At 41.7% G+C, this 16,659-nt stretch overlaps 1 protein-coding gene across 1 annotated transcript; it reads left to right on the top strand.

The window, feature by feature from the left end:
• Positions 1-5,985: 5,985 nt before the first annotated feature.
• On the top strand, positions 5,986-8,268 carry LOC130472015 (uncharacterized). Its single transcript, XM_056842418.1, has 2 exons — positions 5,986-7,305; positions 7,393-8,268. Exons 1-2 carry the CDS (start codon positions 5,986-5,988, stop codon positions 8,266-8,268), a joined length of 2,196 nt encoding a protein of 731 aa, XP_056698396.1.
• Positions 8,269-16,659: the final 8,391 nt, after the last annotated feature.

Below are 16,659 nucleotides of genomic sequence, written 5' to 3' on the forward strand. Positions count from 1 at the left end.
TTGGTTGATAGGTACGTCTAAGAACTTATTAGGTAAACCTATCGAATTTGCCACGACATAAAAGGACTCCTTACTTATATCGTTGAGTTTCACCAAAACTAACATGTACTCACAATTATTTGTGTACCTTGCCCCTTTAGGACCAATAAGTAACACCTCGCTGAGCGAAAACTATTACTAGATTGATGTAAAGGATATCCAAGCAAGTGTATATTTTGGCATGGCACCTTTTAACTCAATTTTTAAGTTTGGAACTTAAGGCTCTTACTATGTTGGTTAGATTTTAAGTGAACTAAAATCCTTAATCATGCAACATAATCAAGCTTTTGATCTCATGCATTTTAAGACATATTTAAAGCAATAAATAACTTAAAACATGCATAAGATATTTGTGATCTAGTATGGCCCGACTTCATCTTGAAGCTTTGACTTCAAAGTCCGTCTTGAAAATCTCCGTGGGAGGCACCATTTTCTTCAAATAGGATAAGCTATAACTAATTACAACTATTTGATGGTTCGCAGACCATATTTGAATTGAAAAATAACTTTGGTACTTTAGACCAATTACATTCAAATTAATGGTACGCAGACCATATTTTCTATCCTATTTGGGCCATACTAGTCACTTCATAACCTGCAAAACAGTACATATACAATATATACCATTCACCCATTCATTATCATGAATGGCCCACATTGCTGGTTAGTAAAACACATTATGCATCACGTAAACATTTGCAGCAATTAATCAAGGGCACCAATAATCTACCAATTATTCAGTCCTTATTAATTCTAATCGAGTTGTTTTAACCTTAAGGATTTGTAGACCTAATCAAGAGTTTATGACTAAAAAGCGCTCCCACTCAAACCAATAAATTCATATGCTTTACTAATTTTAAACATAAAAATGTATTTCTAGTCTAACCGGAAACATACAAATTTAATTAAAATTTAAAGCTCATATCAATTTATAATTGAATCCAAAAAATTTAATTTAATTTCAGTCGCATTTAAATTAATTCATGATTTTAATTTTAGTAAAATAATTAGAATAAATTCCATTTATTATAATTATAATATTCAAAATTAAAATCCAAGAAATTAATTCAAATTATTAATTTTAAAATTAATTAAAATTACGTGAACTGAAATTTTCAAATTAAACAATCAAAACGATCTAATCGTAACGCAAACACCCTACGCGTTGCACGCCCATGGGCCGTACGCACACAGCCATTGCTGGCCATGTGCGCGCAGCCCATGCGCTCGTCGCATAGCTGCTGCTGTCCTATCGCAAGCCTCCGCACAGCGCCCCATCGCACGCGAGCTATCGCTCGCAGTGCGCGCGCGCGAGATCGCTCGCTGGGCGCGCTGGCTCGCTCGCTGTGCGCGCGAGCCATCGCTCGCTGGGGCGCGACATCGCTCGCTGGGCGAGTGACATCGCGCGCTGCGCGCGCGAGCCATCGCTCGCTGGCGCGAGCCATCGCTCGCTGGTGCGCGACATCGCTCGCTGGGCGAGCGACATCGCGCGCTGTGCGCGCGAGCAGTGCTGGGCGCAGCGCTCGTGGCACGCGAGCTTGCGCTCGCTGCGCGCGAGGCTGCGCGCACTTGTGCGAGGCAGCGCGCGTTGTGGCGCAGCTCGCTTGCTGCCCACACGCGACTGCCTTGGCTCGCCCTTCGCCCATGCCCATTCGTTCATTGCTCGTGGCACACGACACAAGGCAGGGCTGCTGCCTTGTGCTCGTGCACTACGCCCTTGCTCATTGCATTCGTGCCGCACGGGCGACGAGCTCCCTTGCTCGTCGTCGCATGCCCGCATTATACAACACCCCTTAAGGGTAACACGAAGCGTCCATTTCTTCGTGCGTGCAAGTTATATGAACGAATCGCATAAAATTTAAAATTTATATTTAAAATTAATGACAAATTAATAAATAATATTAATTTCATAATTTTAGGGCGAAAAATCGAAAATTTATTATCCAATTGATTTCCGATTGTTATGGATTCAAGTCTAGGTCATAAAAATTTAAAATTTATCGTAAATTTACAATTTTTATGGTGGTTTTTAATCATAGGTTTCTAATTAAATTACAATTAATTATGAAAATCAAATTAATTCTAAATTATTCTAATTTTCAACAAATTAATCATAATTACAAATTAGATTGCATAATTAACAAGACTAGGCATTCAAACTTGTTAAACATATGCAGTAGGTCAATCAAAAATTCAAGATTTATCAACAGGAATCGCAAATATTTAATTTAACATCTTAAATTTACGAAATTTTGCATTCGAAAAACTAAAACCTTCGAAAAGTCATAGTTAGACTTCGAATTTGAGAATTCTGGGTTCGGCAGAAAAATACTATTTTTGTCAAAATTTTAGAATGCCTTTTACATGCGGAATTGACACAAAAATCACTCAATTCGGATGAGTAATGAAGAAACTGCCGAAAAAACTGCGTACATATAATTAAATAAACGCAATTTGCAATTAATTAACAATTACGAAAATTAATCACCCCTTTTAATTCTTGCAAATTTGTAATATTTAACCATGTTCATGCAATTTAGATTATGAAAATAATAAGGGGCTCTGATACCACTGTTAGGTTATGATACATATGACATTACATAAATCATGCGGAAACAACCATTAACCCAGGAAACATATTATTTACACATAATCATATAGCATAATTTAGATGCATACTCTTTGTTGCGTGCCCTCCCTAGCTGCGCCCGAACCGAACAAGAACAAGTCTTTTAGGACTCCAAGTGTCGTCCCTCCGTAGATAGTCCACAGCACGTCCGGATCCGCCTTAAGATTGACCAACTAGAATCGCCCTTAAGGTACTAGAAAATTCGGCACTTTTATGAGCAAGATGTGTTTTAATTTTCTTTCAAAAAACTCACTTTTGAATACTTTGAAACTTGTGTATAAATTATGACCCCTAGGCCTTTATTTATAGAGTTATGGAAAAGGAATCGTAATCCTAGTAGGATGCGAATTAATTGGAATTAGAATCCTACATGAATTCTATTTAATTAATTTATCCAATTAGGAATAGACATTTAATCATACACTGACTCTTGCAGATTCAGGAATCACGCATGAGCACAAACTCACACACACACGGCAGCCACAAGGGCTGCCCATGCGCGTGCGAGCAGCAGCCCGCGCAGCACGGCCCACACAGCCGTGGCCCTTGGCGCGCGCTGGGCCTGCCTTGCGGTAGGCCTGGGCGCTGCCTTGGCTGGGCTTGTGGCGCGCATGCTTGCTGGGCGATGGCCCCGGCTTCGTGCTGGGCCTTCGTCCGGCAAGCCTCGTCCGATGCTAATTCGTACGATACGCTTCCGATTAAATTTCCATTTCCGGAATCTATTTCCGATACGAACAATATTTAATATTTCCGATTCCGGAATTAATTTCCGTTTCGAACAAATATTTAACATTTCCGTTTCTGGAATTATTTTCCGATTCCGGTAATATTTCCGATTCTGACAATATTTCCGTTTCCGGCAATATTTCCGATTCTGGTAATATTTCCATTTCCAATAATATTTTCCGATACGTACCATGTTTCCGTTTCCGGCAACATCTACGACTTGGATAATATTCATATTTCCGATACGATCCATATTTCCGTTTCCGGCAATATCATCGTTTCCGGAGTATTCATTTCTTGCCTGTGACGATCTTAGCTCCCACTGAAACCAAGATCCGTCGGTTCCGAATATTCATAGATGGAGTATTTAAGGCCATTAAATACTTGATCCGTTTACGTACTATTTGTGTGACCCTACGGGTTCAGTCAAGAGTAAGCTGTGGATTAATATCATTAATTCCACTTGAACTGAAGCGGCCTCTAGCTAGGCATTCAGCTCACTTGATCTCACTGAATTATTAACTTGTTAATTAATACTGAACCGCATTTATTAGACTTAACATAGAATGCATACTTGGACCAAGGGCATTATTTCCTTCACTGGTTGCATCCAGAACCCAGATTTTTGCTATTAGCAAGGAGGATGAGAAATGGCAGAGACCACCGAAAATGTACAACAAATACAGGGACACGAAGAAGTACTGTGATTTTCACAAGGATCATGGTCATCTCACAGAGGAATGCACTCACCTGAAAGATAACATTGAGGACCTGATCCGAAGGGGGTACCTAACACAATTTAAGGCAAAGAGCTCATACAGCAGGACCTACGAAAACAGGGATGATGAGGGTCGATTTGATAACAGAAAGACAGAGCAAAAGCAGAATCACCCAGCAGATCAGAAGAGGTCGAATGATATACTGGTCATAACAGGAGGACCAGTTCACGCTGATACTACAGCCAGCGGTGCTAAGGCCAGTGTGAACGAATTTAAACACCAGGTTAATTACCATAACTCAGGAAAATGGCCTGCCCCTCCAAAAATCCCACAGTGCACTTTTACAGAAGATGATTGTAAGGGCATAATTTATCCCCATGATGACCCAATGGTGTTAGCTCTGGATGTGGCTAACAGAAAAATCCATCGAATCCTGATAGACGGAGGAAGCTCTGCAAACATTCTATTCTGGCCAGCTTTCCAAGAGCTGCAGATTGACGAAAAGCACGTAAAACCAGTTAGCTACCCAGTAATTGGTTTCACAGGGGCAACAGTGATACCAGAAGGAATAGTTAGCCTACCTGTCCAAATTGGGCAGGGGAAAGATATCAAGGATGTCATGGTTGATTTCATGATAGTGAAGGTACCCGCAGCATACAACGCCATTCTGGGCAGACCATTCATCCATGATGCAGGAGCAGTGGTGTCTACTTATCACCTCACCATGATGTACACAACGAATGATAACAGATCAGCTAAGGTCAAGGGAAACCAAGAGCAGGCTAAGAGATGCTACCACACAGCCCTGAAACAACCACCCAGACCTCCACCCCTGGCAGAGGCAGACATCCCCTTGTCCAGAAAGAGAAAGAGAGCAGAGCGTAAAAAAGACGCACTACTGGACATGGAGAATTTTGAGCATCGTGAAGAAGGACTGTTAAAACCAGCCCCAGCAGAAGAAACAGAAGAGATAGAGCTGGAAGAAGGAGTAGAGGACAGAACAGTCCGAATTGGCACAGACATAGACCTTTCCCTGAGGGTAAATATCATAGATCTGTTGCGAGAGCACGCGGACATATTTGCCTTCTTTGCCGACGAAATGCCAGGGATTGATCCCAACGTCATGGTCCACAGGTTGAATGTTAACAGAGAAGTCAGACCGGTAAAACAGAAGAAGAGAACTTTTTCGACAGAGAAGAATGTAGCCATCCAGGAAGAGATCAGTAAACTGTTAGCAGCCAAATTCATAGAAGAGTGTGACTACCCGGAATGGTTGGCTAATGTCGTGATGGTAAAGAAAGCAAATGGTCAATGGAGGATGTGCGTAGACTTCACAGACCTAAACAGGGCTTGTCCGAAGGATTGTTACCCGCTACCCAGAATAGATCAACTGGTGGATTCCACCAGCGGGCATGCCCTGCTGAGTTTCATGGATGCCTTTTCGGGCTATCACCAGATCAGTTTGTTAGAATCAGACCGGAAAAAAGCCGCCTTCATCACAGACGCGGGAGTTTACAACTACAGGGCTATGCCGTTTGGTCTAAAGAATGCAGGGGCCACATACCAGAAACTAGTAGACAAAATATTCGCAGGACAAAAGGGCCGAAACGTGGAGGTGTATGTAGATGACTCCATAGTCAAGAGCAAAAAGGAGGGCGATCACATTAAGGATCTGAAGGAAACTTTTGCAACGTTGAGGCAATTTGGTATGAAGTTAAACCCAAAGAAATGCGTGTTCGGTGTTAAGTCCGGAAAATTTTTGGGATTCCTGGTCAGTGAAAGAGGAATTGATGCCAATCCAGAAAAGTAGAGGCCATACTCAACCTACCAGAACCAAGAAACATACGAGACATCCAGAGGTTGACTGGGAAAATGGCAGCACTCACCAGGTTCATCAGCAAGTCCGCGGATAAGTCTCTCCCCTTTTTCCAGGTGCTAAAGGGAAACAAAACATTTAAATGGGGAGAAGAGCAGGAGAAAGCATTCAAGGGGGTGAAGAACCATTTGAAAAGCCTCCCAACCATAGCCAGACCAGAAGTGGGGGACATATTACAGCTATACATCTCTGCCTCCAAGAAAACTGTAGCAGCAGCTCTGGTAGTCGAGAAGGATAAAATCCAGCAGCCAATCTACTTTGTCAGCCACATCCTCAACCCAGCAGAACAGAGGTACCCCCTGATTGAAAAAATGGCCTTCGCCATCATGATAGCTGCCAGAAAGTTGAAACCATACTTTGACGCACATAAAGTGCAAGTGTTAACTAATCAGCCTTTAGAGAAGTCATTGCAGAGACTAGATACCTCTGGTAGACTCCTGAAATGGGCAGTGGAACTCTCAGAATATGACATCGAGTACAAACCTAGAACCGCCATAAAAGCACAGGCACTGGCAGATTTCATTGCAGAGGCATCATACGAGGAGGAGGAAGAACCATTGGGGACTTGGCAGATCTCAGTAGACGGCTCCGCCGCAGTCACAGGATCGGGTGCAGGTATCATAATGGTGTCACCAGAAGGCAACATTTTCGAATATGCTATAAAATTTAAATTCAAAGCTTCAAATAACGAAGCAGAGTATGAGGCGGCAATCGCAGGAATCCAGATGTGTAAAGCAGCAGATGCTAAGAAAATAGTGCTCAAAACCGATTCACAGCTGGTGGCCAGCCAATATAGAGGTGAATATGAAGCCAGAGAACCATCTATGCAGAGGTACTTGGCCTTGATGAAAGAAGCAGTAGCCCATCTAGAAAGCTTTGAGATTCAACTGGTTCCCAGGGCAGAGAACAGTCAAGCAGACGCCCTATCCAAATTAGCAAGTTCGACGCTACAGGACTTGGAAAGAACAGTGATGGTAGAGGTCAAAGATGAAAAGAGCATTGACAAAAAGCCTGCAGTCAACTTCATTGACACTGAGCCACAGTGGTATGATAGTATAGTCTCATACAAGCTGGGAAGGGGCCTTCCCACAGCAGAGCAGGAGCAGAAAAAAGTAAAACGAAACGAGCATTGGTTCGTCATTTACCAGGGTAAACTGTACAAGAAATCATTTTCATTGCCTCTGCTGAGATGTATATCAACAGAGGAGTCACAACGAGTCATTGAGGAAATACACGAGGGAATATGTGGAAACCACATAGGTGGCAGGACATTAGCCTTGAAAGCTCTCAGAGCAGGATATTATTGGCCAACCATGGTAAGTGATTCTCAAGCATATCTTAAAAAGTGAGACAAATGCCAAAAATTCGCCCCAGTGATCAACCAACCCTCTAATGACTTACAGCCAATCATCAACCCCATACCATTTGCCCAGTGGGGAATGGATATTCTGGGACCATTCACAGCAGCAAGCGGGGGAAGGAAATTCCTGATTGTGGCAGTTGACTATTTCACTAAGTGGATTGAGGCAGAGCCCACTAAAAGCATAACAGCCAAGCGGATGAAGGATTTCATCTGGAAGAACATTGTGATAAGGTTCGGCATCCCAGAAAGTTTGGTCTTCGATCATGGAACACAGTTCGACTGCACTCCGATAAAGGATTACTGCGCTGAACTAAGAATAAAATTCGCATACGCATCTGTGTGCCATCCCCAGAGCAATGGTCAGGCAGAGGCAGCAAATAAACAAATCCTGGGAGCACTGCGAAAGAAGGTAGAAGATTTTAAGGGTGCATGGGCCGACCTCATTCCAGAGATCTTGTGGTCCAACAGGACCACTGAAAAAGAAGCAACAGGAGAAAGTCCTTACAAACTAGCTTTTGGGGCTGAGGCGGTCCTGCCTGTCGAAGTGGGTCTACCTAGCTTTAGAGTGCAGTATTATGAGGAAGGCACTAACGAGCAGCGTATGAGGGAAGCATTAGATTTCTTACCAGAAGTCAGGCTGCAAGCAGAGCTCAAGTTGGCAGCAAACAAAGAAAAAATGAGCAGGGCATACAACAAGAGGGTAAAGCACAGACCCATGCAGGTGGGGGATCTGGTCCTCAGAAGAACAGCTGCCACTGGAAAGGGAAAGGCGGAGGGAAAATTCACTGCCAATTGGGAAGGACCTTACCAGATCACAAAAGAAGTAGCCCCAGGCTCGTACCATCTAATGACGATGGAAGGAAGAGAATTGAAGAACAGCTGGAACGCCAACATGCTAAAGAAATACTATGTATAGACACAAGAAGTTAATACTATAACAAGGCAATAGAAGCCAAAGTGAATCTCTTTTCTTTTGTAACTTTCCACGCTTACAAGCATAATAAAAATTGGCCCAGCTACCTTCGATGAGAAGAAAGCACGTCAGGTCTCTTGGAAAAATAAAAGGTGAACGGCTAAAACTCGGAGAGAAACGCTACCCACGAATAACTTGGTCTGATCAACCAAGTTATTGGGTAAGTTTTTTCTCAACGAGATTTAAGCGAAAACGTTTCGCGAGTTTTGTCCTGGCCAAAGCCAGGACAATTCAATAATACGCAGCCAAAGTAGGCTGGAATAAATATGAAGATACTTCTTGAGCTTTGTCCTGGCCAAAGCCAGGGCAATTCAATAATGCGCAGCCAAAGTAGGCTGGAATAAATATGAAGATACTTCTTGAGCTTTGTCCTGGCCAAAGCCAGGACAATTCAATAATACGCAGCCAAAGTAGGCTGAAATAAATATGAAGATACTTCTTGAGTTTTGTCCTGGCCAAGACCAGGACAATTCAATGATACACAGCCCAAAGTAGGCTGGAGCAAATTTGAAAACACTTCTCGGTTTTTGTCCTGGCCAAAGCCAGGACAATTCAACAATACACAGTCCAAAACAGGTCGAGGCGAATATAGAAATACTTTTTGAGTTTTGCCCTGGCCAAAGCCAGGGCAATCAAGCATGCAAAGCAGGCAAAATGGAAATATGGGGGAAACAAAACAGTAAAAAATAGCAAGCAAAAAGCAACAAGGTAAAACGCAGCATAAGCACGACGAGTTAACAAACAATGGGACCGGCGGCTATACCTCAAAAACTTATGCAATGTACAGCCCTACAAAAATGGCCACTGTTGATCAAAACTAAAAACGATAAATATTATTCCCAGAAACAAATTCTTACTCTCCACGCAGGGAGGACAAAAACTACCAAAAGAAATAAACTATGCATTGGCTGAGGTAGTGCAAGATGAACATGGGGACAGCCGCCTGTGCCATTATTGCCCAACATCATCTTCAGCATCAGACAGAGGCAATTCCCCAGGGTGAACATTTTCAACACAATGATCAGGCACCCCATCATCCTCTGGCACCGCACGCCTGCAGCCAGAGACGCTTGCTCGGCCTCCCTCTTCTTTCTCAGAAGTTCAACATGGAGCCCAGCCAACCAAGCAGCTTCGATAGGAGACCAGTCAAGATCAGGATGCTTTTCTTGCACTATTAGCGAAGCAGCCTTCCACCCGCCATCATAGCTCTGAGTGCGCAGAGCATACTGCTCATCTGACCGGCGGAAGTCGCGAATGGCAGCCGCAAGTTGATCTTCGATGGAGTTCTGCAGTTGGGCCATCTCATTATCATGAGACTGCTCAACAGAGAGAAAGTCTTGCTGAAGAGTCTCAATTTTCTGCTGTCCGGTGACCAGATCAATTTGGGCCTGGGAAAAGCTAGCCTGCAGCTGATCACACTCTTCAGTAACAATCTTCAATTGATCATTAGCCGAAGTGAGACAGGTCAAAGATAACTCCAGATCAGCAGTTAGCTCCTCAATTCTCTTCTTCTGGGCCTCCATGTGAGCAACGTTGGCAGCAAGTCGTTTCTGGTAAACTATGAAAACTTCTGTCAACTCACGAACAACGTTGCCACACTAAGAACATAGAAAAAGATACAAGCATTATAAGTTAGTGCATAACAAAAGAAAACGAACCAATGTACCAAAGGAGAAGAGAAGTAAACCAAGTATACCTCCATGACCTTCTGGCAGGCATTCGCCCCAGGAGTATACAAACGCTCTTTGGGCAGGTCGCTGGGCAACTGCAAACCTCTTAACATCCTCAGGGCAAGCGTCCCGCCTTTCTCTGGGTAGTTCCCATATAAGCTCTCTGATTCGGACACATCCCAGCGCGGGGCAAAAGTACGATCCGAAGCAGAAGGACCAGAGAAGATAGCAGCCAGCTCAGGGTCGGCCTGGGGACGAATGTCGAGAAATTCTTTCTCAACAAACTCCTTATGCCGACCCGTGATATGCAGGTCAAGATCATCAGCAGCCAGATCACTTCCTTGAAGCTCGTGCTCCAGAAACTGTCGAAAAGAGCTACCAGAAGTGTTGCTGCGATGGGGATCAGCCGCAGAAGGGGAGGCCCGAAGTAACTCAGCTCCACCATCAAGCCTAGGTTGTTTCCCAGGACGCTGAACAAAAGGCGGCTCCTCAGCTTCGATATCCACAGGTTCCGACGCAGAACCCGAACGACCTGGCTGGTCACATACCTCACCAGCCACTTCCCCAAAATCATGGCCTGCATCCTCTGTCGGAGCCTCGAGCCCAGCCTCGAAATCAGCTCGGTCACGACGAGAGCCTGACAGAGCACCACGATGGGAAGCTCCGCGAGAGGTCTGCCCTCGGCGAATAGGGGTGCTCGCAGAGCCAGTGTTTGTAGAGGAGACCACCCGAGACACTCTGGGAACGATCCCAGAACCGCCACCCCGACCAGATCGGCGTGTAGAACTTCTCCTGCTGCCCTCTATTTGGTCAGCCAAAATTTGATACCCATTCGCAGCAGGATCTGGGGGAGCAGCGCAGATGAAAGAACCATCAGCCCGAACACCCAATTCCTCAAGATTCAAGAATTGACGACCTAAAAAAAAAAAAAAAAAAAAAAAAAAAAAAAAAAACGTAAGGAAGAGAAAAAACAACTCGCACAAAGAGAAAAGAAAACATGAAGTGAGAAAGTAACGCAGAACTAACCTTGAGGGTGAGTAGAACAAAGAAACATAGCGGACAGCACGTCATTCCGCAGAACATAACTTGAATGCGGAAGCCAAACACGAGGCAACCGCCCAACCTCTTTACCAGCAGCATTAAGCTTGGGCTCAGATGAAAAATGCTCAAAAGCCCTCTCCTCCAAGACAGCACCATCCAAAATCTCGACTCCCTCTAGCCGAGTCCGAGGTCGAACAAAGCCCCGAGCAACAGGAAAGTCAGCAGGGACAACGAGCCAGTAAAACCTATCCTTCCATTCCTTTTGACCGGTAGGCATCCCATGGCAGGTCAATCTTCCACGATTGCAATAGATGGAAAACCAACCAATCTTGTTCCCAGTACCGCTGTTGCGCAGATGATGGACTCGCTTACAGAGAGAAAGGGTCTCAGGAAACTCCAAAAACCGACAGACCCAAATATAGCTGATCAAAGTACGAACAGCGAAGGGATGGAGCTGAGCTAAGCAAACGTTAAAAGCACGAAGAATCTTCACCAGGGTAGGATCCAGAGGAAAGCGCAGACCAAAATCCAGACTATAGGCATAAACGCCTATGCACCCCTCTGGTGGATGAGTAATCCGAGCATCATCGTCTGGCACGATGAGTCGATAACCATCAGGCAGACCATAAAACTCTTTACCAACAACAACATGATTCTCTTTTCGCGCATCATCAGTCCACTTAGTGTTCAGCTTCGCGTGTAAGGGACCAAAAGCAGAGGCCTCAGAAAGGAAGGGCGTCGAATCCCCAGGAACGACATTCTCTTCCACGTAGTTCGGAAAAGGCCTCATCTCATTCACCTGGGCCAAAATATCCTCCCCACCAGCTTGCCCACCCACAGAAATAGTGACATGGTTGGCCATCATAGAACGAAAAATAGATTCCCGGCGTCTGTAAACACGCAAAGACAGTTCAGACTCATTAGCTCCAGCAAGCTGCTCAAAATCATCTAACCAGGCCTGTTCAGACAGAGGCTGAACATCAAGCCCTGGGGGGACATTGGACGGCGGATTTATCCTAACTATCCGCGACAGATAATCATGGCGCATCTCCCTAAGAGTTTGACGTAAAGATGGGGACAGGTCGGCCGTAGAGTCAGGACACCCAGAATCACCCGCATCTGGGGGGGGCGGCTCCTCCCCAGAGGATTCATCGTCAGAGGACAAAGGAATCACAGCAGGCACAGAGCGAGACAAAACATCATGCATTGATTTGGTTCTGTGCTCAGCAGAAGCCCGAGTCTCCTCATCAGAAGATAAAGAGACAGAGGAGGGAGAAGAGGTAACATAGGAAGCAGAGGAAACGCTTTTAGCGCCTGAGCTACTAAGGTTTTGGCTATCAGATGCATCAGACATTATGAACTGAAAGTCACAGGACAAGGGAAAAGGGCACAAAAGTAAATAACAAAAAAAAAAAAAAAAAAAAGGGGAAAAGCTACTCAACAATGGCGGAAGTTCAAAAAACGACTTAACAATGGCGAAAAATACCAGAAATTGAAACCCCAAAGACACTAAAATCAAGCGAACAACAAACAAAAGTCGTGCAAAAGAATCGAAAAAACGGCAAAAAATAGAAACTTACCGGAAAAAGAAGATAGAGTTAGAATCAAAAGGAACACAGCAACGAAAACCTCCCTTCGCGAAATGGCAAACGAAAACACGAGGGACAAATGACCACCACAAGCAACAAGAACACTAACAATCGACCGGAAAAGCGACGGCAAACACAAAAATGTGCAAAAGATCAAATTTTGAGAAGACTTTTGCAAACAACAAGCAACGGAAAATGAGAGCACTCGAGTGTTTTTTTTCTCAGAAACACCAAGGAGAGAGAAGGTAAGAAATGAAGATGAAGAAGGAAGGAAGTTACCTTTTCCTTTTAAAAGCCAAAGAAGAACGGCTAAGATGCGAGCAACGATACAGTTGCACAAGCAGGATCAAGGACACGTGTAGACCTCAATACAACCAAACTTAATCATGATGAAAGACGGTCCAGATTGAGCGACGATTCCGATTGACTCTTCAGATGGGCAACGCATGGCACGAGGAAAAGCCGGTTAAAATCCCCAAAAATTTCTTACCATTCACCTCAAGGAAAGCCCGCCCAAAAAAAAAAAAAAAAAAAAAAAAACCTACTCTGGAGGGACTGGTAGCAAGAAAGTACACAGCCAGAACAAAAGCAAAAAATCAACAAAACAAGCATTGCAGCCCCAAAGAGTCCAGATCAAGGACAGAAGAGCAGACCTGACTTAAAAGATCAGCTCCACTCTTGAGGGACTAGTTGTACGGGGTCACATCCAGATCAAGGACAGAAGAGCAGACCTGACTTAAAAGGTCAGCTCTACTCTTGAGGGACTAGTTGTATGGGATCATATTCAGAGAGGACAGAACATCAACAACAGAGCAAACCCTGACACCCAGGGCACACCCAAGTCAAAGAAAGACTCTAAACCCCAAGCCAAGTATATGCAGCCCAGGCAGATCAAACCTCCCCAGATCACGTGTAAAGACACAGAGCAGAGCTAGGCAAGGCTGCATCAGTCCAAGAAAGGACCTGCAGGCTAAACGACAACGACAAGGAATAAAGTACATCGCCGTCATACACGTGGCGGCATCTAAGTAGGCCTAAGTACAGAATAGTACGCCTATAAATAGCACCCACATCATTCATGATGGGACACATTCTTACACACGGTACTTGCTCCACCTTCTCTCTATATTCCCTCTCTAAAGACTTCTTATCTATTTGCTGACTTAGGCATCGGAGGGGGTTTCCTCGGTTAAACCCCCGAGGTTAGCTCACGTTTGCTCTGCTTGACAGGGCCAAGGTACTTCGGAACGTCCTCCCAGTTCCACACTCGGAACAGAGGTACTTCGGAACCTCCTCCCAGTTCCACACTCGGAACACATATTCTAGGACAACAAAAACTTGGAGCCCAGAAATCAAGCATGAAAAACCATTAACTTCGAGCAGTATGCGGAAACGAAATCAAAAAACACAATGAATATTACGAAAGTTGAAAACCTGAAAAACTAATTGGACGAAATTAGCAACGGTTACCTTCAATTTTAAGCTCGATTATTGTAGATTCAAGTGAATAATTGAGAGTTCAGTATTTTTCGCATGCAAATATTAAAATCAAAGCTGAAAATTACTATAGAACATTAGGAATCACTCATCAATTGCATAATCCTTCCATTTAGATAAATGAGCAAAAAATCACTCACAAATTGCAGCAGAGGAAACGACGAGTGGATGAAGGAAGCGTGGAGATGGCGGCGGCGCGGTGGTTGCAGCAGGTGAGGAGACGTTAGCGTTGAGGAGAGAGAAACACGAAGGAGAACAAAAATGGAGGAGAGAAAATGAGGAGCTTCTAAGACTGAAGCACGAGGAGAGAGAAACGAGAAACGAGGAGACAGGAAATATTTTCTCATATTATTTTTTGCAATATTACGATCTTGCCATTACTAAAACGCGCTAGTTGGACGCTCAGATCTGATCACATCGAATGCATGATATTGCTTCTCATTCTTCTCATTTTAAGCTACCTTCTCATTTGAGTGTAAATATATATATATATATATATATATATATATATATATATATATATATATATATATATATATATATATATATATATATATATATATATATATATATATATATTTGCTGAATTATTAGAGCGCCATATAGGATTACTAATGGTTTCGGACAATAAAAAATAGGATTTCTAATTTATTTTTGAATTAAAAAAAATCGATTGTCACGTAGATAATTAATTAGGTGCCACGCAGATATTTTAATTAATTAACTACTAATATATACAACTCCATCAAAAATCAAACACTATGATAATTAAAAAAATAAATCTAAAACAAAATTTATCCAAAATCAAACACTAATCTAAAATAAAATAAATAAAATTCAATTTAAAATTAAACATTAATCCAATAAGAATATTTGTTGAATTGTTAGAGCGCCACATAGGATGACTAATGGTTTCGGCCAATGAAAAATAAGATTCCTAATTTATTTTTGAATTAAAAAAAATCGATTTCCACGTATATAATTAATTAGGTGCCACATATATATTTGCATTAATTAATTACTAACATATACAACTCCACCTAAAAGCAAACACTCTAAATCTCTAATAACTAAAAAAAGAAATATAAAATAAAATTTATCCAAAATCAAACACTAATCTAAAATAAAATAAATAAAATTCAATTTAAAATCAAACATTAATCCAATAGGCATATTTGCCAAATTTTTAGAGCTAAACATAGGATACTAATGGTTTCGGCCAATGAAAAATAAGATTCCTAATTTTTTTTGAATTAAAAAAAACCGATTGCCACGTATATAATTAATTAGGTGCCACATAGATATTTGAATTAATTAATTACTAATATATACAACTCCATCTAGAATCAAACACTCTAATAGTTAAAAAATAAATCTAAAATAAAATTCATTCAAAATCAAACACTAATCTGAAATAAAATAAATAAAAATTAATTTAAAATCAAACATTAATCCAATATTAGAGCGCCACGTAGGAAATCTAATGGTTTCGGCCAATGAAAAATAAGATTTCAAAATTAATTTTGAATTAAAAATGAGTTCCACGTAGATAAATAATTAAGTGTCACGTAGATATTTTTATTAATTAATTATTAATATTCAAATATACAATTTCATCCAAAAACCAACACTCTCATAATTAAAAAAAAAATCTAAAATAAAATTCAATGCAAAATCAAAAACTAATTTAATCTAATACGAAGTATATAAAATTGGTATATACATAGGAATTTTATTTAAATTTAGCAATTTAATAGAATTCGTGCATTGCACGGGCTAAAATCTAGTATAAATGTAAAATTATATGAAATCTGGTAGACAATTTTATCAAAATAAAGCTTATAGATACTCTCCTAATTAAAATTAGCTATGGATAAACTTGTTATTGCTCATTCAGTGTCTTATTTATTAGGTGAAACTATAATATTACCCATGCGATGCACGATTTATAATCTAAATATAAATTTATATCAAAATTCGGTAGACAATTATCACTAAAATATTTCTTATAGGTATTCTCCTAATTAAAACATTCACGGATAAATTTGTTATTGACCCTTTTAGTGTCTTATTTATTAAAAAAAACATTAAAAAAATAATGGTACATGGACAAAATTATTTTCATCATCTGTCAAGCATTAAGTCATCACTCATCACCCCTGTCAAGCAATTAAATTATCTCATTTATCATTCCTTTCGGTTTTCGTACACACTTATTACTTGCCTCATTTACCTCTTATTCAATCACTTAACGCCTGCCCACCCCTCACATTCCCCGTCTCGAGAGGTTGGGTACAAAATAATATTCATGCACGCTCCATCACCCACCTATGTCAACTCACCCCAGCCCTAGAGTCAACATTTTTGTTTGGGTAAAAGAGTTTTAAATTGTAAAACTATGTTATGGCCTCTTTGATAATCCAGTTGTCTGATTAGATTCAATGAATAAATAAATAAACATTATAATATGTACATTAGTAGTAAAAAATAAATGTTGATATATTCATAATCAATTAGATGAAAGATAAGCGATACGG

Source organism: Spinacia oleracea, chromosome 4 (assembly GCF_020520425.1).
Source record: "Spinacia oleracea cultivar Varoflay chromosome 4, BTI_SOV_V1, whole genome shotgun sequence".
NCBI lineage: Eukaryota > Viridiplantae > Streptophyta > Magnoliopsida > Caryophyllales > Amaranthaceae > Spinacia > Spinacia oleracea.